Raw genomic sequence first — 25,328 nt, 5'->3', positions numbered from 1 at the left:
GTGAGCAGTGCTTCGGGAAACCTCAGGAACCAATGTGCAGAGATCATCCAGGGTGAGCCACCAATCCACATGCATGATTTGCTCAACCTTCAACACTGTCTCCTCTGAAATTGAAGGTCTCCCACTTTTTTGTTTGTCGTGAATTTTGGTCCGACCAGCTGCAAACTCTCTCACCACTTGTGAACATTTTTGACATCCATGCTCGACTCACCATACACTTCCATGAATTGGCAATGGATTTCAGTTGGTGCAGTGCCCTTTGCATTCAAAAACTGAATAACTGCACTTGGCAGTAACATACAATGGGAGCTCCATTCTCAATGGCTGCCAAGCCAAGACTGAGCACCTCAGTATGGCATGCACATGTTTACACACAGCACATGAAGCACTCTTCATAACAGTGTGACCAACTGCCACACAAACAGAGTTCCTTACTTTTGGGATTACCCTCATACATCTGATGATGACTCTCCATACAAGATAACATGCAGCATCCTCCCTACCAAAAAGTCCTCAATCCAGTCACAAATTTCGCTTGATACTCCATACGATCATACTTTTGACAGCAAGCATAGGTGTGATACTGAGTCAGGTGCTTTTCAGAAATCAATAACCACTGCGTCTACCTGATTATCTTGATCCAAAGCTCGCAGGATGTCATGTGAGAAAAGTACAAGTTGGGTTTCAAATGATCGAAGTTTTCGAAATCGATGCTGGTTGGCATTGAGGAGGCAGTTCTATTGAAGATGCCTCATTATGTTTGAGCTGAGAATGTGTTCTAAGATTCTATAATAAATAAGTGTCAAGGATATTGGATGGACGTTTTGTGGATCAGTACTACTAATCTTCTTATAGATGGGTGTGACCTGTACTTTTCTGCAAGAACTGGGCACAGTTTTTTGTTCAAGGTATCTGTGATTGATTATAGTTAGAAGAGACACCAACTCAGCTACAAATTCAACATAGAATCTGATAGGGATTCCATTGTTTGTTTACTGCTAATACTTTCGGCTGTTTCTCAACACCACTGACACTAATACTTATTCCACTCACTCTTTCAATGGTACAAGTATTTAATTGGGGCAATTCTCTTGGGTTCTCCTTTGTAAAGTAACATTTGAAAATGAAGTTAAGCATTTCAGCTTTTGCTTTGCTACTCTCAATTTCAATTCCTCCCTCATTCGCTAGGGACTGGACACTAACTTTGATGCCACTAACAGCCTTTAAATATGACCAGAATTTCATTGTGTTCTGTGAAAGATCATTTTACAATATTCTGTTACACCATTCTGAGTAATATTTGTTTTTTAGACATTTTTTACAGTGATTGTAAACAATGGAGGTTCCCTCCCATTATGAACTGTTCTGCTGGTTACATATCTATTCAGTGCATGGATAACCTTCAGCCATAGTTCCTCTACATGCTCCTGCCCTGTGCTGAAAGCTGCCCAGTGCTGAAAGTTTCAAGTTGAGATATGACACTACTGGTTTTTTTACCTCATTTGCTGAACATATATCTTCCTGCTTAGTTGTTCTTCATTCTTTGGTAATCATTTTTACTACAGCCGCACCACAGTCAATGATTCCAGTTTCAATCTGGACTTCCTCAAGGAGATCAGGCCTATTTGTTGTCATTAGATCTAATACATTTCCATAATGAGTGGGGTTCCTAACTATCAGTTCCAGGTAGTTTTCAGATAAAGCATTTAGTAATGTTTCACAAGATGTTGTATCATGCCCACCACTAACAGAACAGTAATTTTCCAATTAATTGTTGGATGATTAAAGTCTTCACCAATGATTACAGTATGATTGAGGAACTTACTGAGGTTTTGTCTAAAGTTTTCAGTTACATCTGGAGATGAGTCTGGTGGGCAATAGAAGAATCCAACTATCATTTTATGCCCACCCCTGTTACTGAGTCTTGCCCAGTCAATCTCACATGCTGCTTCAGTGTCTATCTCAGTGGATTTGAGTTGCTTGTCTGCTGTGGCAGATACACCACCTGCATTTTCCAACTGTCTATCCATTCCATACACATTTAAATCTTCCTCAAAAATGTCAGTGCTGTCAATTTCAGGTTTTGACCAGTTTTCTGTAAAACTTATCTTGTATTTTATGAACTTCACTGCTTTTCATCAGCTCTGGCACTTTCTTGTGAATTCTTTGGCAGGTTACCTTTAGGGTTTTAATACTCTCACCTGTTCTATTAATTTCTTTCAATGTTACACTGATACTTGTACTTTTCTGCAGCTATTGTTATCAGATTGGATGGAGAGTTGCCTAATCCAAAAAACCCTTGTCTGCACCCCACTTAGAGTCAGCTACCTGAGTAGTAGGCTCTAATGTGTAGTGAACACCTGACTCATTTAGAGGGATCCTACAGTTCTCACCTCTATGGCTTAAGTCAGGAAGCTGCAGCTTATCTCATCACAGAACCTGCAAAGTATCTGGTTTATTCCTTCCACTCGACTCAGAGCCACAGGGCCATGATCAGTTCTGGGGACAATGCTGCAATCGTGACCTTTGTTGAAACTCCATGCCCAAGGCTGGTCTTCTCAACTTTCTCTGCCAGTTGCTGGAATGACCCCAGTATGACCTTGGAGACTAGACAATGGGCATCATTTAGGCGTTGGAATATCCTCTTCAACCTGTTGAATGAGGCCCCCAACGCATACACACTGAGTGCTTCTGGTCTCCTTTCCTGTCCCATGCTGCCATTTCCCTAAGGGGCACCATCATTTGCCATACAGTTGAGCTGCTGGTGATTGATAGACACCTCCTCTTGATACCACACATAACAGATTTACCCAAAACAGGTCAAGTGAGTCCCACTGGCCCTGTTTCAGTGAAAGACAGCACCTCAAATTTGTTGGTTATGCGGAATGGTACAACAAACTGAGTCCTCCCTGGTTCCCGTCTACCCTGTACTGGATACCTAGATCTACCATTAACATGCCACTTACAGTCCAGTGCATGAGTAATGACATATCCTGCACTTCCTGCAGAGGAGACAATGTCCACAGGAAGAGCATTGTACTTGGGGTATCTCTGATACTGGTATCTCAGGTATATGACTCTCTGGAGCTCTTCCAACACACTGATTTGTAGTTGCTGTCAATCATTTGAGAGTAGTCAAGGTGATTTCCAGCTGATTACAAACATCAACCAATTCATCCCATGTTTGAAAATAGCATTCATATTATGGCCGCATTTTGGCTGGTGCAGTGTATTACAAGGCAGTGAACAAATAACTTTAGATTAAGTCCACTAATTACCTTTTAATTTGTTGAGCTAAAAAGTTGCTAATTCCCTATAAAAACTGAAGCAAATGCAAAATGAGATTTTCATTAACGGAACACAGAAGCATGTGGCAGAAATTACTAGTTTCCTAAAATGTTCTAAAGTTAATTTCAGTTGTTTGCACATTCAAATACAGAGTCAATTTATGCTAAATGCAATTAATATGTAGGGATATGAGTATCCCTACATATTAATTGCATTAAAGAAAAAAGTAGATGTAACACAGTATGTTAGTTGGAATATCTGATGCAGTAACTAAATCATTTACTACAAAATGCTCAAAAATGAACATTTATTTGTGTCGATATGCAATGGGATTCAGGGCTGATGTATTACTTGGCAGAACTGTGAACCACAAATGCTGATTTGTTATGAAATAAATTTCAGTCCAATACACTCATACTGGTGACTTACAAAACTATATCCAGAATGAGATTTTCACTCTGCAGTGGAGTGTGTGCTGATATGAAACTTCCTGGCAGATTAAAACTGTCTACCATGGCAGAGCACTTGCCTGCAAGAGGCAAAGGTCCTGAGTTTGAGTCTAAGTCCAGCGTACAGTTTTAATCTGCCAGGAAGTTACACTATGTCTCTCTATGCACTTCTCTATCAATTCTACAGTTTCTTCTAAAATATCTTGACATTTCAATTACCTTAATATTTTATGTGTAGCCACATTTTATGCCTTGAGGTATAGCCTGTAGCCTTGTTTCTCAAATATCCAGTATTTTCCCCTTTTTTGTGATAATTGTTGTTAAATTACAGTGTTTGCTGCATGATTCAATGTTTAGCAAAAAGAGAAGACAACTAATGGAGTTGTCTGTGATTGCAGTGTGTACAGGGGGGAGGAGGGGGGGGGGGGGGGGGGAGGCTATGCAGTATTTCAGTATTTCCATGTTGGTCTCATTTAATGGTAGGTTTGACACAAGTTAAGCTCCTCTGCCATCATGTCATCCTTAGCCAATGGTGTAAATAAAATAGAAAGAAACTTCCACATGGGAAAAATATATTAAAAACAAAGATTCCAAGACTTACCAAGCGGGAAAGCGCCGGCAGACAGGCACATGAACAAAACACACAAACACACACACAGAATTACTAGCTTTCGCAACCGATGGTTGCTTCTTCAGGAAGGAGAGGGAAAGACGAAAGGATGTGGGTTTTAAGGGAGAGGGTAAGGAGTCATTCCAATCCCGGGAGCGGAAAGACTTCCCTTAGGGGAAAAAAAGGACAGGTGTACACTCGCACACACATACACACACATATCCATCCCACCTAGAAAAAATCTCTGTCAGTACCAAGAGTTGAACCGATTTCCTCCACATGGCAGCCATCTAAGCTAACCACTCTGCTATGGAGGCAGTCAGGTTTGCCTCAAAATCATGTATTTAAATCAAGGCACTAAAGTAAAATACTCTCTGTGATTTTATGTACTTGTGATTACAACTGTGGCCCTGTTTGAAGTAATTATTTACATAGCACTCAAAACTACAAACGGATAAATACAATGATTGACAGCCAAGCCAGTGGGTATGATGAACCGAAACAAAATACTTAAATATTCCAATGCCTAGCGAAATTTTAAACAAAGTTTAATTTCACTGTATTTGTTACAGCCACATATTATTTGTACAGACATAAGTCAGAAGCTGCAAGATTCATAATAGAATATGTACAGGAACCTGAAAATCAGTTCAGTCTGAAAGTGTAAAAAATAATATATAATAAAGGTTGTGAGTATACTAGCTGTGAGTTTAGAGTTAGTTCAAAGGAAAAACAACTGCACTAGACTACAGTATTCCTTGTAGTCCAAAACTCGATGGGAAAATAGAGAAACTAAGTTTGACAATAATTATCTGATGATACTGATCTTCAGTATCAAACAGAATACAGGTCTTTAAGCAGAATGAAGACGAACATAATGCCATTCATCCAAATGTGTATTGTGATACTGATTGTGAGCAAGACGTAAGAGACAAGTAAAAGTAGATATATAATTCTTTACAGTGCTTTCACATTAGTTGGTGTTCCAAGAAATGAACTGTTATAGCTTCTTCACCAACTGAAGCAGAATACATTTCAGCAGCAGAAAGTACCTAAAAAATAAAATATGTTAACACTCTACTATATGAGGTTACCAGAAGAGAAAGGGAGACCATTCTTTGTGGTCACAATCAAGATAATATATCTAAACAATCAAATCAGGACAGTTAGTTATAAGAAGCAAACTTATAGATGTGATAGTTCACTGTGTTAGTGAGCAGAATAGGTAATGTTTCTTTGAGAAATTAAAAAAAATGTATTACAAAACAATTGTCATAACTACCAATTTATAAAAATATTAAGTGTTAATCACTTTCAGTTTCTGATATAATTGTGTTTCTTCATGTCTTGTAACTTAAGCACAAAAACATTTTATATTACATTAAAGAAAGTTCTGGCAGAATGTAAATAATTTAGCCACAAAGGAAACCATTCACCGAATAGCAGAAGGGTGGAATCGTCGACAGGCACATGAGAATAATGAAAAATTTGCTATCTTTGGAAGAAATTCTTTGATGAGCTACACACACACACACACACACACACACACACACACACACACACACACACACAAACACACACACACACACCTGTGTATATACATTGCAATTCAGCAGAGGATTGGGTTGGGGTCTGTACTGGGTGGGGTGTTAAGAGGAAGACAGAGGTGGGAACCAGGTGTTGGGGTTGGGGCAGATACAGGTTGCCATTGGTAGTGAGGTGTGACACATGGTGAAGACATGGAGGTGTGCATAGGGAGGGCGTGACAGGTCTGTGGAAGGGCAAACTGTCGGTGGACAATGTGGAAACAATGTGTTAGTGGAGATTGAGGTCAGGAGGATTACAGGAGCAAAAGGTGTGCTGCAAAATTGTTTCATCTACATAGTTCACAAAAGCTCATGCAGGAGTTTAGGATTCAGATGGCATTGTGAAGCAGCCACTGAACTACAGTAAGTTAGTATCATCAGTACGTTTTGCTACCACGTGCAGAGCTCTGTTCTTGACCATATAAAATGTTGAGCAGAATTTGCAGAAAAGCTGGTATATGACATGTCTGCTTTCACAGGTGGCTCTGATGGGATGGGATAAGCCTGGAACAGGACTGGAATGTAGGTGAATCTGGTGGGTCTCGCACCTGGGTTTTCCACAGGGACGTGACCCCTGTGGCAAGGGGTTGGGTATGAGAGTGGTATAGGAATGGACCAGGATATTGTGTAGTTCATGTGGGTAATGGAACACCACTTTAGGAGGGTGGGAATATTCATGGATAGGGTGTTCCTTATTGACAGACATGATGACAGATAATCAAAGCCTTGATGAAGGATATGCTTCAGTTGCTTCAGTCTGAGGCAATAGTGGACAATGAGAAGTGCTCCTTTCAGCTCATTCTTGGGGATGGTTAGAGGGTTAGGTGTATGTGAGGATAGGGCATGGGAAATCTGTCTGTGGACTTGGTTTGGAGGGTATGCCTGTTTGTGAAGGCCTTTGTCAGTCCACATGGAAACAATTTTTTGATGTGTTAGGGTGACAGCAAACTGATCTTCTACATACTTCCCAAAAGCCTCACACCCAATAATCATGGATATCCCAGTGTAGCTGGTTATTGTTTTCCCACTTTATGAATCTAGGCTCTTGTTGAGCAACACCTCCAACCAATTGCTCACAACCTAGTCTCTCATATCAAAGACAAAATCTACTTCTTTCACTGACTCTTGACCATCTCCACTCCAATATCATCTGGATCACAATTCAGTCATCAACACTGCTCATGCCCACGGACTTGCCATTAGTGAATACTAAGTCTCCCAGTGTCCATCAAACATCAAACCCACTACCGCATTCCTTATACAGTGTACTGTTTATAACTCCACATGCAACTACTACTCCTTTGAGGGGAAGGCACAGCACAGCCATCAGCATTCACATGGCACCCTCCTATGCCAACCTGTTTAAGCATCATCTACAAGGAACCTAATAATGTCCCAAAACCTCAAACTCCTAGTCTGGTTCAAGTTCATTGATGATATTTCCTTAATCTGCAGCCTGGGCCAAGACACACTATTTTCATTCCTCCACAGCCCCCACATTCTCTCCCATCTGCTTCACCTTATACTCCTCAACTCAATGTGCAACCATCCTAGATTTTGACCTCTACCTCTCTGATGGCTTCATCCACACCTCTTTTCATATTAAACCCACTAACCATCAACAGTATCTCCTCACAAAAACTGCTACCATATAGCTTGGCCACATGTGAATGGTGTATACGCAGTGACATGATCAAGGTCTCACAAAGTGCCTTCACAGACAGATACTACCCTCCAAACCTAATCCACAAACAGATTTCCTGTGCCATATTCTCACATACCCCTGAGCCTCCAATCACCCCCACAAATCAGCTGCAAAGGAGCACCTCCCATCACCCACTATCACATCAAACTGGGGCAACAGGACCGTATCCTTTGCCAAGGCTTTGATTATCTCTTATCATGCCTGAAAATAAGGAACATTCTATCCACGATCATTCCCATCCTTCCTAAAGTGGTATTCCATTAGCTTCACAAAATCCTGGTCCATCCCTGTGCCATTCCCACCCCCACTGGCTTGCCAGAAGGGTCATATCCCTATGAAAAACCCAGGTGGAAGAACTGCCCAATTCACACATTCTCCTATGCTCTTATAGGCTTATCCCATCCCATCAGAGACAGACCCAACTGCGAAAGCAGCCATATCACGTACCAGCTCTTCTGCGAATTCTGGACAATATTTTACATGGACACCACCAACTAGCCATCCATGAGAAGGGTGTGATTTGTCACCTACAAACTGCACCCAAGTTCAGTGGCTCTTCACAACCCATTCCATCTGAATCCTTCCCTCCAGCACCAGCTTTTCTGAACGACATAGATGGGAGTTATCTTTGCAGCATATCCTTCACTCCCATAATCATTTTGTCCTGAATCTACATCTACATCTAGATCTACATCTACATCTACATCCATGCTCCACAAGCCACCAGACGGTGTGTGGCGGAGGCTACCCTGAGTACCTCTATCGGTTCTCCCTTCTATTCCAGTCTCGTATTGTACATGGAAAGAAGGATTGTCGGTATGCTTCTGTGTGGGCTCTAATCTCTCTGATTTTATACTCATGGTCTCTTCGCGAGATATACGTAGGAGGGAGCAATATACTGCTTGACTCTTCGGTGAAGGTATGTTCTTGAAACTTTAACAAAAGCCCGTACCGAGCTACTGAGCGTCTCTCCTGCAGAGTCTTCCACTGGAGTTTATCTATCATCTCCGTAACGCTTTCGCGATTACTAAATGATCCTGTAACGAAGCGCGCTGCTCTCCATTGGATCTTCTCCATCTCTTCTATCAACCCTATCTGGTGCGGATTCCACACTGCTGAGCAGTATTCAAGCAGTGGGCAAACAAGCGTACTGTAACCTACTTCCTTTGTTGTCGGATTGCATTTCCTTAGGATTCTTCCAATGAATCTCAGTCTGGCATCTGCTTTACCGACGATAAACTTTATATGATCATTCCATTTTAATTCACTCCTAATGCGTACTCCCAGATAATTTATTGAATAAACTGCTTTCAGTTGCTGACCTGCTATTTTGTAGCTAAATGATAAGGGACCTATCTTTCTATGTATTCGCCTCACATTACACTTGTCTACATTGAGATTCAATTGCCATTCCGTGCACCATGCGTCAATTCGCTGCAGATCCTCCTGCATTTCAGTACAATTTTTCATTGTTGCAACCTCTCCATACACCACAGCATCATCTGCAAAAAGCCTCGGTGAACTTCCGATGTCATCCACCAGGTCATTTATGTATATTGTGAATAGCAACGGTCCTATGACACTCCCCTGCTGCACACCTGAAATCACTCTTACTTCGGAAGACTTCTCTCCATTGAGAATGACATGCTGCGTTCTGTTATCTAGGAACTCCTCAATCCAATCACACAATTGATCTGATAGTCCGTATGCTCTTACTTTGTTCATTAAACGACTGTGGGGAACTGTGTCAAACGCCTTGCGGAAGTCAAGAAACACGGCATCTACCTGTGAACCTGTGTCTAAGGCCCTCTGAGTCTCGTGGACGAATTGCGTGAGCTGGGTTTCACACGACCGTCGTTTTCGAAACCCATGCTGAATCCTACAGAGTAGATTTCTAGTCTGCAGAAAAGACATTATACTCGAACATAATACGTGTTCCAAAATTCTACAACTGATCGACGTTAGAGATATAGGTCTATAGTTCTGCACATCTGTTCAACGTCCCTTCTTGAAAACGGGTATGACCTGTGCCCTTTTCCAATCCTTTGGAACGCTTCGCTCTTCTGTGAGTGGACATTTGGCTGCTCCTTCAGCCAGGACCTAGCAGGCACACGTGGGGAGGGGTTTATTAGTTATTGGGAGCTCCAACGTTAGGCGGGTGATGGAGCCCCTTAGGGAAATAGCGGAAAGGTCGGGGAAGAAGGCCAGTGTTCACTCTGTCTGCTTGCCGGGGGGTCTCATCCGAGATGTGGAGGAGGCCCTACCGGCGGCGATAGAGAGCACTGGGTGCACCCGACTGCTAATTGTTGCTCATGTCGGCACCAATGACTCCTGCCGTCTGGTTTCAGAGGTCATCCCCAGTTCGTACAGGCGGTTGTCGGAGTTGGTGAAGGCGGAAAGCCTCACTCGCAGGGTGGAATCAGAGCTAACTATTTGTAGTATCGTTCCCAGAACCAATCACGGTCCTCTGGTTTGGAGCAGAGTGGAAGGCTTAAACCAGAGGCTCAGACAATTCTGTGGAGAGTTGGGGTACAAATTTCTCGACCTCCGCTATCGGGTGGAGAAATGTAGGGTCCCCCTCAATAGGTCAGGCGTGTACTACACGCCGGAAGCGGCTACGAGGGTAGCGGAGTACGTGTGGAGTGCATATGGGGTTTTTTTAGGTTAGAGAATTCCCTCCCTAGGCCCGACAAGACGCCTCCTGAGACGCGGCAAGGCAGGAGTTGGCAAAATGCAACAGGGAATAACAGTATTAATGTGCTAATAGTAAACTGCAGGAGCATCTATAGAAATGTCCCAGAACTGCTCTCATTAATAAACGGTCACAACGCCCATATAGTACTAGGGACAGAATGTTGGCTGAAACCACATGTAAACAGTAATGAAATCCTAAACTCAGATTGGAATGTATACTGCAGAGACAGTCTGGACTGTGAAGGGGGAGGCGTGTTTATAGCGATAAGAAGTGCAATAGTATCGAAGGAAATTGACGGAGATTCGAATTGTGAAATGATTTGGGTGAAGGTCTGGGTTAAAGCAGGCTCAGACATGGTAAATGGATGTCTCTATAGGCCGGCGGGCTCAGCAGCTGTTGTGGCTCAGCACCTGAAGAATAATTTGGAAAATATTTCGAGTAGATTTCTTCGCCATGTTATAGTTCTGGGTGGAGATTTTAATTTGCCGGATATAGACTGGGAGACTCAAACATTCATAATGGGTGGCAGGGACAAAGAATCCAGTGAAATATTTTTAAGTGCTTTATCTGAAAACTACCTTGAGCAGTTAAACAGAGAACCGCCTCGTGGCGATAACATATTAGACCTTCTGGTGACAAACAGACCCGAAATATTTGAATCAGTTAATGCAGAACAGGGGATCAGCGATCATAAAGCGGTTACTGCATCGATGATTTCAGCCAAAAATAGAAATATTAAAAAAGGTAGGAAGATTTTTCTGTTTAGCAAAAGTGACTGACGGCTCAACACAAAAGTTTTGTCTCAAGTACAGATAGTGTTGAGGATCAGTGGACAAAGTTCAAAACCATCATAAAATATGCGTTAGATGAGTATGTGCCTAGCAAGATCGTAAGAGATGGGAAAGATGGGTACAACAACCAAGTTAGAAAACTCCTGCGGAAGCAAAGGGAAATTCACAGCAAACATAAACATAGCCAAAGCCTTGCAGACAAACAAAAATTACGCGAAGCGAAATTTAGTGTGAGGAGGGCTATGCGAGAGGCTTTCAATGAATTCGAAAGTAAAGTTCTATGTACTGACTTGGCAGAAAATCCTAAGAAATTTGGTCCTATGTCAAAGCGGTAGGTGGATCAAAACAAAATGTCCAGACACTCTGTGACCAAAATGGTACTGAAACAGGGGATGACAGACTAAAGGCCGAAATACTAAATGTCTTCTTCCAAAGCTGTTTCACAGAGGAAGACTGCACTGTAGTTCCTTCTCTAGATTGTCGCACAGTTGACAAAATGGTAGATATCGAAATAGACGACAGTGGGATAGAGAAACAATTAAAATCGCTCAAAAGAGGAAAGGCCGCTGGTCCTAATGGGATACCAGTTCGATTTTACACAGAGTATGCGAAGGAACTTGCCCCCCTTCTTGCAGTGGTGTACCGTAGGTCGCACCAGACTCCCCACTGCCGCTACACTCTGAGGCAGCAGCCTGAAGACGGCTGACCACGGCCATCAACACGCTCAGCTGTTTGCGAAGAGTGGCCAGCTCCTCCTGCGTCCGTACACAGCAGTCACACATCCTATCCATCCTAAGAAATCAATTTACTGAAGAGACTTAATCAACTTTTAATTAGACTGCTAATTCACTAAAGGCGGCTGATTATTGACTAAACTGTGATTGCTAGCCACTTCTTCCAGAAAACAATGAAAATAGCACTACCTGTCTCTGGACTGTATTGAAAACAAACACTAGCACTACTAGCACTATGGCTGACTAAAGGGACTCTCTGACTGTATTCAAAACAAATACGAGATCTATGGAACACTATTACTAGCACTCGACAATTAAAGCTTCCTAAAAGCAAAAACACACCGAAGAAGAAGTGACAAGTAAGAAAAATACAGTTAATACTTAAATTAACAACCTACTGTCCCCAAACTCTCTGCCCAACAGTTCCCCCTTCAGGTCCTGTCACCCTCACAATCCACCCCTCCATGTCATCTTCACCCAGAGCCACATCTTGCCAGCTCCAGAGTGCATATGTTACACACCTAACATATGCACCTGCTACCCCTCACTCCAGCATTCCTGCCTCCCTCTCTCCCACCAGATTATTAACTACTTGTTATGAACTCCTCCTCCTGATTGCCACTTCTTTATCTTTCTATCAACCCCACCGACACAACCACCATCTCAGTTCACCTACCACACTGCAGTGCCAGCATTTGTGTGTCACCCGGCTCGATATAGCTGCGTGTGTGTGTGTGTGTGTGTGTGTGTGTGTGTGTGTGTGTGTGTGTGTGTGTGTGTGCGTGCGACGTGCGTGCCTTTGGATGCCTCAGCAGTTCTTCTATTTGGTAAGTGGTCTTTTAACTCCTAAAACATTTAAATACTGTATGAGTAACATGAAAGGTAAACTTAAAGTAATAGAAAACAAACACTGTATGTTTTAGGGGAGCTGTTGGAATAGCCGGTAAAATATAACATTTACTGTATGGTTTAGAGACTGGTGACAAGGGAAAAAAGCTGATAGTATTTTGTCTGTGATGACTATGAGAGTGTGTACAATGAAGGAAATGAAAGTTATATTGCCCTCTAATCATAGTGTATTTTATTAGAGTCATGTAAGATTCAATTAAAAGTTAATACTAGTAATGAAAAGGTTTCACTACATAGTCAAATAAAATGTGAAGAGACTTTGATTATGAGAACTAAAGAGTCATATACATTTCTCAGGTTGTTAAGGTCTTTTAGTAACCTCCAGGCTCTTGCTGGAGTTGTTAGTCTGGTTTTTGTGTACATAGTCTTATGACAGGTTAATACCATCACATAAAATGGGAAAATGTTAACATACAGGCTGAGAACAACACTTATAGTAACTGTTGGTAATGTAATGTTTACATTGAGTTGACAAATGTACACTTAATTTGATCTGGGTGTGTTTTCCACTCTGATTGTCAAATATGTGCTTTACTGTTTTGTGTTTTTCTGCAAACGGCTTACACCTATTATGTGTGCCCTATCAGCATTTGCAAACAATAAAAGTAATTTTAATGTGTATGATTTTGTGAATCAGTTATGCCTTTGAAATCACAACTACAATGCAATTTTTGTATTTCAAATTTGGCTATTTTCTATTTAGGGTAGAACTGACACCAGGAAGCATTTTCAGTGTCTTTGTCTTCCAAGATTTTTCATGAGACATAAAGTTCCAAAAGGTAATTTAATTAATGATTTAACATTATTACACAATTTGTAACTTTCACCTTTTGGTTTGTTATTGAAAGTAACATGGATATTTCTATGATTCTGGTGCTCAGAGGATTGTTTACAATTCTTGATAATTGTGTAGTTGCAAAATTTGGTTGTAAGCCTATATCGAAGATAATTTTCGATAAGCTGTAAAATCCATATTATATTTCTTGTCTACAGAACTTATAGGATGTCTACAGACATTATATGTTGAAATATTGTGTGATCAGTTTGAAGAGATTCTGAAGATGAACTACAAAGCTTTACTGAGTCTACTGATACCATATCCCTAATGTTATATACTCACACTGAACACTTGCAAGAAAAACTGTGAATTGCTCTTTCATTTGATGTATTATTTTCAATTGTAAGTTAAGTGCAATAAATTCTGCAAAGCCTTAAAATCCAGATATTTGTTTTAAAATATCCTGTATGTTTTAACTGTCTACAAACTAATGTTCAGCAATGTTAAATGTCTCTGAATAACTTTCTTTCAATTGGAACAAAATGTAGGCCATTGTTTACTTTATAGATTAAAATAAATACATTTGTTACACTTACTTTAATGTTGGTAATGTTGTCTTCAAGGTACCCTTCATCTAGCAAACTAGGATCATGAAAACGCGCAAAATTTTCCCAAAAATCAATAGCTTGTGATGCTTCCACCTGTAACCAGAGTATAAACATTACTAATCAGGTGACTGTTTACAACTGCATATCTAATACAGTATACTGATTTCAACAAAATTAAATTACCTGAGAAACATTTCTTTCAGAGTTCCAAAATATCCAGACATATCCAGATTCTTTATTTCTGCAAACCTGACTAGGGATAACAATTCCTAAAATGAAACAAAAACATAGTGTTAGTATCTTTCACCTAATGGAATACTTCTGTCCTCTTAGACTGACATCAGTGCAATATATGATAACGCATACTCACCTGGCCACCATGGTTCGTTGTCTATTTTCGCCCACACCAGGCAGAAATCCAGTTCTCGACAATTTTGCAGACTGTGACATTAAGCATGATATTTTTATAAGTTAGGCTGCTTGTTTTATAGATCATGTTCATGATAACTTGATATAAAACATATAATTTGACTAAAAGTTACACATATTTATTTCTTTAGACATACTTCACTTATAAGTATGTAATACAATATGCATACACATACTTCTATTTATGGAATGTGAAACTCAGGTGACTCAGTAAATAGGTCAAGAGGGACTCAGTAGATGTATGATAGTATAATAGTGAAGAAAATTAATTAGTGACAACACATTTTGAAGGTTTTAACCACTCTATCATACAAGAGCTCTCCAGTATTACTTGGCAGTGAGGTATTTATGAATGTCAGTGAAGTTTGTTACAGGATTCTAGTGCGAGCCATTCACAATATATATTTTGAAAAGTTCTCACACTATTACTTGTACAATACCTGTTGTACCACACACTAAACAACAACACAAATGGATTAATTAGCTACCTGGATTGTGACCAGTAATGAGACAACTGAGCATCACAGGTTGTGTTCAAAGTAACCACTGGCAGCAACAATACATACTTCCAGTCCAGTATGGAACAACTGCTGCATAAATGCTAGAATTTCAGTGGAGATGTGAGCACACTGCAGTAATACATTGTTGCATATCATTGGGTATAGTTGATGTGTCCTTTTGTCTTTCAGCATTTCCCACACACACACAAAAAAAAGTTTACAGTCATCAAATCCAGGGAACAGGCTCACTAAGGTACAGGTCATCTACATACAATCCAGCGATTTGGAAGCAATTCATGAATATGTGTTGTAGTACTTCATGTTCTATGGGCTGGACAGCTATCACGTTGGTACCACAAGTTTCTCATAGTCTGCAGAGGTATATCTTTTAGCATCTGTGGAAGATGGTCTATTAGGAGGCTGTGATACTTCTGCACGTTCAGTATTTTGTCTATGAAAGATGTGCCTATGAGATGATGGTCCAATATCCCTCAACACACATGTACACTACAGGGTAGTTTATCTGGCCATGATTTGTAAATGTGGCTTCGTCACTGAACAAGAGACATGATGCATCTGGAATATCCTGTATTAATGCCCACATACAGAAGTTAACACAATTCTCATAATTCTTTCCTTGCTGCTCTTGAAGGAGAGAGGTTTGACAGGGATGTAACCTATATTGATGGAGAATACATAGGAGACTTGTCTGACACATGCTAATTCCTCGTGCAATTGTGGGGGCGATAATATGTGGATCAACTGCTACAGCATCAAGAAGACTAACTTGCCCCTCTTCTGTTGTCACTTTTTCCTTCTGTTATGTTGTCCAAGTGTTCCACTAACACTTTTACGTAACTGGTTCAAGAAGTTAATAAATAACTGCTGAAATGGTTGACGTCTATTGAGATATTTTGCTGCATGTAAAAGTCAAGAATGAACTGCATTCTCCCTACACTCTCCATACATCATGAGCATGTCAGCTTTCTCTCTATTTGGAAATCCCATTGTCCACTCATTGTCTACTGTTTGGAATGTCACACACTGACTAGCAAGACACAATGCACTCCAGGTGCACACAAGCACACTTAAGCAAACATAACAACATTGTACATTGCAATGATGCAAATTGAATGGTACAAACAAGTGCCAGTGTGGAAACTTTTCAAAATATCGTATCTCATAAACAACTCGTACTAGAATCCTGCAACAAACTACCACTGTCATTTTAATTTACCCTATTTTTTGTTTGTTGATGTCAGTAGGCATGATCCATTTTTAAAAAAAGTATGCATTTGCACAAAAAATGCACTTCTGAAGTATTATTACACTCTACTTATCAGCAAAAAATATGAGTCCCTAACTACCAACCCATTCTGTGAAATCGCACATAAATAGCATTTTCCACTTCCACTATATTTTTGGTGCAAGTTTTAGATGATTCACCTTCTGTAATGTGAAGGGTATGAGTTATCCCAATGAACTGATATATCAGTTGTTACAAATAGAGAACAGTGCAGCAGATATGTGCAGTTTCTTAGCAACACTTACTGCCATGCCGAGACGGGGGCGGCACACACAGTCAAGTAAATGTAGTTCGATTTCCTAATCTACAAAGTACACAATACAAACATAAATAATCTGAAAGGAGATGAATTTCTCTTCAGAAAGTAAGCATTAGATGTTTCAAAAGGCAAACAGTGCAGCAAAATCTGTGCTGCTTCTCTCCAGCAACACTCATTGCTGTGTGCAACAGCAAACAAACACACACACTGGCAAACAAATGCAATCTGATTCCCTAGTCTATTAAGTACACATGATTCAAACATATATAAACTGAAAGGGTGTGAACTGTTCTACAGAACGTAATTAGTAGATGTTTCAAGAGGAGAACAGTTCACAAAATCTCTGCAGTTTCCCTCAGCAACAATAACTGCCATGTGGAACAGCAATTGGCACACACTGGCAAACAAATACAATTTCATTTCCTAATCTGTAATGTACTCAAGATAGAAACACGTATTCACTGAATTGACTAAAATCATGGGGGGAGTGATGATGCACACATACAGATGGCGGTAGTATCGCATACTCAACATATAAAAGGACACCACATTGGTAGAGCTGTTATTTGTACTCAGGTGATTCATGTGATAAGATTTTCGACATGTTTATAGCCTCACAATGGGAATTAACAGACTTTGAATGTGGTATGGCAGTTGGAGCTAGATGCATGGGACTTTTAATTTTGGAATCATTATGGAATTCAATATTCCATTATCCACAGCATCAAGAGTGTGCTGAAAATATCAAATTTCAGGCATTACCTCTCTACATGTACCAGGCAGTCAATGAGCGACCTGGCACAGTGGTTAGCACACTGGATTTGCATTCGTAAGAACAACGGTTCAAACCTGCCTCTGGGCATCCTGATTTAGGTTTTCTGTGATTTCCCCAAATTGCTTCAGGCAATTGCTTGGTTGGTTCCTTTGAAAGGACATGACCAACTTCCTTCCCCATCCTTTCCTCGCTGTTTGGTCCAATACCCCAAATCAACCAACCAACCAGGCAGTCACTGACAGCCTTCACTTAATGACCGTGAGCAGTGGCATTTGCATAGAGTTGTCCATGCTAACAAACAAGCAACACTACATAAAATAACTACAGAAATCAATGTGGGTCATACAATGAACAAATCTGTTAGGACAGTGTGTCAAAATCTGGCATTAACAGGCTATGGCAGCAGATTACAGATGTGACTGCCTTTGCTAACAATACAGTATCACCTCCAGCACCTTTCCTGCACTTGTGACCATATTGGTTGCAGCCCACTGGGAAACTGGCCTGGCCAGATGAGTCCCAATTTCAGTTGGTAAGAGTTGATGGTAAGGTTTGAGTGTGGCACAGATTCCGCAAAGCCATGGACCCAAGATGTCAACAAGATACTGTGCAAACTGGTGGTAGTTCCATAATTGTGTGGGCTGTGTTTACATGGGTAGACTGGGTCCTAGTTATGTTTGGCTACTTGGAGACCATTTGCAGCCATTGATGGACTTCATGTTCTCAAAAAACATTGAAATTTTTATGGATGTCAGTGCACGATGTCACTGTGCCACAGTTGTTAGTGACTGGTCTGAAGAACACTAGATAATTCAAGTGAATGATTTGGCCACCCAGATCACCTGACATGAGTCCCATCAAACATTTATAGGACCTAATAGAGGGCCCAGTTCATGCACAAAATCCTGCACTGCCAATGCCTTCACAATTATGGATGGTTATAGACGCAGGATGGCTCAATATTTCTACAGGAAACTTTCATTGACTTGTTACTAAATTATAACAGGTAAAAGGAAATCTGACATGATATTAGGAGGTATCCCATGACCTTTGTGACCTCAGGAAAGGACATTCATTGTTCTACAAAATGTATGTACCAAGTCTTTCAAAAGGCAAACAATGCAGCAAAACATATGCAGTTCCCAACAACACTCACTGCCACATGGAACGGCAAACAGTGTGGACTGGCAAACATATGCAATTAGGTTTCCTAATTTACAAATTATGCATGATACAAACATGCCACCTCAGTGAAATCTGAAAGGACATTCATTGTTCTACAAAATGTATGTACCAAGTCTTTCAAAAGGCAAACAGTGCAGAAAAATACATGCAGCTCCCAACAACAACCACTGATGCATGGAACAGCAAACATTGTGAACTGGCAAACATTTTCAATTTGGTCTCCTAATGTACAAATTACACATGATACAAACATATATCATCTGAAACATCATGACTTCTCATACAGAGATCATGTATCAGATTTTACAAAAGGAGAACACAGCAGAAAATTTTTAAGTTCCTCAGCACCACTCACTGCCACACAGGACAGAAGACTATCCAAAATTTATGAATCTTTCTAGGAAATGCTCACTTTAAAACTATGTACCTTGAAATGGTTTGTCTGGTGTTAATGAAATTTTAATATGATATAAGGACATATTTACAGGTAATAGCAATCTGAAGTTACAGACTTTCCGATCACAAATAAAAATGTTGTAATTTTTCTAAAATAATTTTTCTCAGTCCAGAATAAACTTATAACAGAAAGCTTGGATTAGTTTTGAAAGTTTCTTTCATGATTATCATAATCTATAACAACTGTGACCACACAGTGTGGTACTGATTTTAAAAAGAGTATTATTGAAGAGTGGTTCTATTTATGATGGAACAGCCGACTAACATACCATCAACATAGCCTGCAGGCTGAGTCAGCTGTCCACCAGCTAGACACACAATACATTCGTCCCCATTAGTTGGCCAGATGTCAGGATGCTCAGCCCTACAAGCTGTGAAATGGTTAATTACTACAATTATTTGTTTACATGACGGGTTTCAAAGACACATTTAAGTTTTCGTACCACTAGCTGAGACATCGTGCATCTACTATCACTCAAACTGTGTCATGCCTCTCTTAATATTCACAGAATTATATTATGTCTCACATTTTATGATTTGAAGTATGTCTGAGGATTTAAAAAAAAATCTGTTTCAACTAATCATTTTTTAAAAGGAATGACCATCAATAATCCTGAGCAGTATACTTCAAACAATATAATTATATTGATATTGAGAGAAGGCTAATGCAGTGTGAGTGATATTAGAAGCATGATGTCCCAGATAATAATACTGGAAACTAAATGTGTCCTCAAATTCATCATGTAAACAAACTGTTGTGGAAATTAAACTATTATAGATAAATAAAGAGTATACTACTGCTTAATTTAATGGCATTCAGCATTGGCATAAAACACCAACATCCTAATGTTATCGATCAAGAGTAGTGCACTCTTAAAGTATGGGATGAAAAGGCTATCTGCTCACAAGCAGGTTTCCTTAGGTAGAAACTAGGTTTTGATAAATAAACTGTTTTGGAAGTTAACTGAGAACAGCATTTTTCTCACTGTAATAATTCTAACCAGTCATAACACTTACGAAGCCCCTACGGGAAAAATGACTTCTTATTCAATTTCTGCAACATTTCATTCAGTCTCAAGAAAATACTGTCAATATTAAAGTCTGCCATGAGAAGTTGCAAAAACTGTGTCAAGTTACTGAAAAGAAATGGGAAAGAATGCTGTAGCAGAGAAACTGTTTACTGTACTTGACTCCAAGCATGCAATGTATGTGGCACACAGGAGCTGCATGATGATGGATGAGCATAAAAGTTTTAATTACTACAGACTGTATTTATAGTGTTTCTGTGATACAGAAACAAAATTTCAGGGGTAGTGGAGAAGCACAAAAATATCTGTATCAGATAAGGCACATTAGTCCAAAACATTACTGGTCAAGAGGTTAAGTTGCTCATGACTAACAGGAAGCACCAGTATTTTCCAGATTACCAATAAGACAATGCAACGACTTTTCCAACTTTTTCAGTTAATGCAAAATTTGATAAAAAATTCTACTGAAAGGAGAGATGGAGAGACAACATACCTTACAGACAAGTAATGGGATTTCTACTGTATCTTGAACAAGCGACAAGGCTGGATATTACACGTGCTGCAAACAAGTTAAGTCAGTACTGCAAAGGCTCACAGAACCAACACAAGCTCAGTGTCAAACAGGTTGTCAGGTTGAGGGAACCAAGGATGTGCAGCTATATATTGCTACAGAAGACTCCAGAGAAATAACTGCATATTGTGATGCGGATTGGAATAATGAACCTATAGATAGTATATCCTGTACTGGGTATGTTTTACTGTTACAGAAAGGCAGTACTGCATGAAATTTTGTGCAAGCAGTGAACTGCAGCATTTTCTATAGCAGAGACAGAATCATGGTGATGGCATCTGTAACTAAGGAAGCTCTGTAGTTCCAACAGTTACAAACTGAACTCAGTCAGCAAGGAAACAATGCACTCATTCTACATTGTGACAGTCAAAGCACAACAAAGTTGGCATCCACAAACTGCTATCATCTAAGGACAAAACACATATATATCTGTCTGTACTTACTAATGGAAGATATTATGAGGATAAAAATCAAATTTGTGTTCATTAAAAGGTGTGACATGGTGGCTGACAGCCTGACTACATGAAAAATGTATGACAAACATCTGTATTGTGTTGATAAAATGGTTTTTGTATTCTAGTTGCAATGTTAGATATTAGAAAGCAAATTATTGTATGCTCTCAAAGTCTCATGAAATTACAAAGTATGTATTGATACTCACTGACTGTGAGATTATGTTGTGTGTTATGTATAATGTTTGGTTTTAATAAAGCTACATTTTCTGTCACAGAATTTTTCAGTTAAAAGAAGGCTTTTCATCCACTGCAGTTAACTGCTTTAAATTTCCGTCAAGGGACAATGGTCATGCTAGATACGTGCAGGCAGACTGTACACACATATTTATCACACTCTTCCAAATATTGAAGCCCTGAGATCACTAAGATATCAGGTTGACTGATAAAATAAAAAATGAGGTTACTCTCTGCAGTATCAATGATGAAAGATATAAGTAGAAAATAAGTTACAAGAAAAAGGACAGAGTGATAGGACATATATTAAAACAACAGGAAATAACTTCTGTGGTGCTAAAGGGAACCATAGTGGTCAAAAGCTGTAGAGGAAGAAGATACTGGAATATACCCAACTAATAATCTAGAATGTTGGGCATGGGTGTCCCTCTGAGATAAAGAGGTTTGCACAGGAGAGGAAGTTGGGCTGAACCAAACCAAACCAGGCAGAAGATTGATGATGTAGAAAAAGTCATGCAAAAAATGTTGACACAGCCATTCTAACATGCCTGGTATTATTTGAATCAGATTATAAGCAGTAGATGTTCTTGTTCTGGGTGTTCTTCACTACAAGAAAGTATTAACAATATCCCCTAAAAAAGTGTTGTCAAATCAGATGAATGTGTTGGGCAAGGTGAAAGGACCTCTTGCTATCTACCTTCCAGTATGTGTGGGAGATTAACATTAGATAGAAAGTGACATACACTGACCCTTTCAGGTTGTTTTATTTAGTCCTTTTTCCACTGATGTTTACAATAAACAGAAAATATGGTGTATTTTGAATATTTCATGAATGGAAACATGACTCTTTAAGTCTTTGTACAAAATTCAGACTAATATGTTCTTGTGACTGTTAAGCATTAGTCCATCATAAAAACTATATGTTCAACTCCATATCCCCAAATGCTGATAAGTAATTGGAGTAATGTGTATATATACAATTAACTGAGATAATAAGCTATGTGCCTATTACATAAATGGTCACTAAGAAAATCTGTATATTAATATTTGTTGATAACTTTTAGAACAATAGAACTGTTGTTTGCACTGGCCTATCTGCAACAAAATCAACTATTAGCTACCCCCTCTTTAGTAAGGATTTATCATTGAAAAAATATATTAGACTGTAACCAAGAACTGGTCACATACTGGTGTAGTATGTAATGATTACATAAAATTTGAGGTTCAGAGTTAGTTTGACTGAACAAGCAAAATTGCTGTTTCAAAGAATTGTGTTGGTCACAAGGAATTAATCTAGCACTCATTGAGAGTTGTTTGCTCAACAACTCAGTCACTTTCTTTAAGTTAGAATTCAGGTTGTTTTATTTAGTCCTTTTCCACTGATGTTTACAATAAACAGAAAATATGGTGTACTTGGAATATTTCATGAATGGAAACTTGTTTTGTGCAGCTTTCACTTCTCTTTGTACCTATGGTTTATACATGAACAAACCCTGTCAATCAAGTCTTTAAACGTGAACTCATTTAGCTGTTTGTATGATGCTGTATTGCAACCTAATCAAAATGTAAATGAGGAGAGCATCAAAAACTAGTCTTATGTTCCAAACTCAGTGAGCTTGACAAAAGAACGGTATGTCTTGGAATTTATAATAGTAGCAGTAGTAGTGGTAGTACTAGTAATTTGGGTTGTTTCATCTTGCAGAAGAATGCTGCATATTAGTCACCAACAACCAGCTATAACAAACATTAGTTTTCCTAAATTATTTGCAAGAGGTACTGGGTATGCTTTATATATCCTTTTCAACATCCTAGATATAGTTAACCTTATTTTTATTCACATTCACAATTAGTAGTTTTTCATCACATAATGTTTTTCCTCCATGTAACAACCAGTTTGAGCTTTTTGCAGCATTTAGTCTGAAACTTACTTATGAGAGATGCTGAGAACACGTAGACAGAGTTGTTGTTGTTGTCATCTTCAGTCCTGAGACTGGTTTGATGCAGCTCTCCATGCTGCTCTATCCTGTGCAAGCTTGTAGACAGAGTAGGAGTCTCAAAACATGTACACTCTGTCATGGCCCAGTAAAATATCAATGTATGTGGTTGACAGCATGCAAACATTTTCTACTACTATGAATCTCCAGAAACAAATAACATGTTTGTAACTTACTGCTTCAGTTTTTCAAATTGACAAATGTGAAAGCATGAAGAACATAGTGATAGCTAGTAGTGAGATGAAAATGAAAAGTGTACCATTAGTTTTGGCATTATCAGAAAATGTGCTTGAAACATGTCCATATAAAAGAGCAACATAGAATAAAATCCTTGTGAGCCAAGACCTGTAAGTAATTATATGCCAGTTTGTATGAATTAATTAACTTTTAAATAACTTTTCTTAAATCTTAACTGTACTCTACTGTTGTATTAAACTGGCATGTTTAATGTAATTGTAAAATGGAATGTGGGTGAATAAAATGACTATAATTAGTCCAGTAATGCAGCAATTATCAATATACAGTGGTATTGCACTAGATGTTTGCATCCATTAATAATTCATCTTTAAGAATGGTGGCCGTTTCCTAAAACCACTGCAACAGCAAGGTCACAGCTCAGCAATGACAACAGCAAATCAGCGTTAAACTTACATAAACCAGTATGACATAGTAGTTTGATTCTCTACTTCATACAAGTTCATAAGCAGCTCAAAACAGTTTATTTCAGAAACATGGACTACTTCAGTTGTATTGTAGATTGTATTTTATTGGTCCTGTTGTCTACATAGCAGCTTATGCATAAGACATTGGACAAGTCAACTTATAAATATAGAGGCGGAAAGTAATTTCAAGGCATACATATTTAAGCTTACAATAATACACTTTACACATAAGTATTTATATAACACATTTCATAAATTTAAATATTCTTCAATGGAGTAAAAGCAGTGATGCTGTAAATATGACTTTAGAGATTTTCCAAATGTATTAACCTCAGTGATAGCTTTTATGTTTTCAGGAAGTTTGTTATAAAGCTTAACTCCCATGTGAAAAGTACCTTTTTGGCACAGTGCTGTGCTGATTTGAGTCATATGTAAGTTTCTGTTTTGTCTGGTAAAGCGCTCATGTATGTCACAGTTTTTTTTGTAGTCTCCGGTCCTTGCCTATTGCATTTAATTTAAAGAACAAAAGGGTTTCCATAATGTATATACACGGTAATGGGGGAATACCAGTTTTCTTAAACAGGGGTTTACATGAGTCTCTAGGCTTGCACCCAAACAAGATTCTAATGGCCCTTTTTGTGGTTGCCCTCAACAGAAAACTATTTCTACTTCATCTAAAGTGATCACTTACAACAGTATTTGTAATATAAATGGTGTTCATTATATTTGACAAGACTGTGTACTTTGTTAGGACTTGCACCCAAGGCCTTGCCTTTTTGAGCAATAAGTTCTCAACAATGGTGTTTCAACAAGGCCTCATGAGCTTCCCCACCTTTCCTTCCAACCTCTTGCAAAAACTTGAGCTTCCCAATGAAGCTGTGAGAGTAGCATATCTGGGAGAATGGATACAGCAAGGATCTTGGAAGTACAGGGAGAAGCCTGAGGTGTGCTTAGATGGCATAATTCTTACCACACTGCCTGCAAAATCCAAGGATGTGGATCTGAGTTACAGTATGGCACATAATTTTAACTTGCAACATATCATTATCAAAAGAAAACACTCTATCTTGTGTAAGAGATTATCTCTCAATATATGGTCTATTTCCAATTTTTCCTCTTTTTTCCTTCTTATATCAAGGCCATATTGGCTTTTAAGATTTAATTTACTTCAAATTTGTCTGACATATTGACAACATCCTTCAGCCTTTGCAACAATCAAATCATCCATTAATACTGCAAGCCTGAGACCAGAGTGGAGATTTATTTTACTCTATGTGTTATTTGCTACAGTCCTGACATGAATATGTAAAACCCTGTAGTA

The 25,328-nt window shown here is 39.2% G+C and overlaps 1 protein-coding gene across 1 annotated transcript in view; it reads right to left on the bottom strand.

The window, feature by feature from the left end:
- The window catches only part of LOC126284097 (DNA (cytosine-5)-methyltransferase 3B-like), a 338,027-nt gene that overhangs the window by 225,637 nt on the left and 87,062 nt on the right, over nt 1-25,328 (bottom strand). Inside the window, exons 4-6 of the mRNA XM_049982791.1 lie at nt 14,524-14,594; nt 14,337-14,422; nt 14,142-14,246 (exon numbers count right to left, since the gene is read on the bottom strand). Of these exons, the coding sequence (XP_049838748.1) occupies nt 14,142-14,246; nt 14,337-14,422; nt 14,524-14,594 (262 nt within the window). The remainder of the gene's footprint in view (nt 1-14,141; nt 14,247-14,336; nt 14,423-14,523; nt 14,595-25,328) is intronic.

Source organism: Schistocerca gregaria, chromosome 1 (assembly GCF_023897955.1).
Source record: "Schistocerca gregaria isolate iqSchGreg1 chromosome 1, iqSchGreg1.2, whole genome shotgun sequence".
NCBI lineage: Eukaryota > Metazoa > Arthropoda > Insecta > Orthoptera > Acrididae > Schistocerca > Schistocerca gregaria.
The sequence above is the reverse complement of the archived record's forward strand: the minus strand, read 5'-3'. Positions and strand labels throughout refer to the sequence as shown.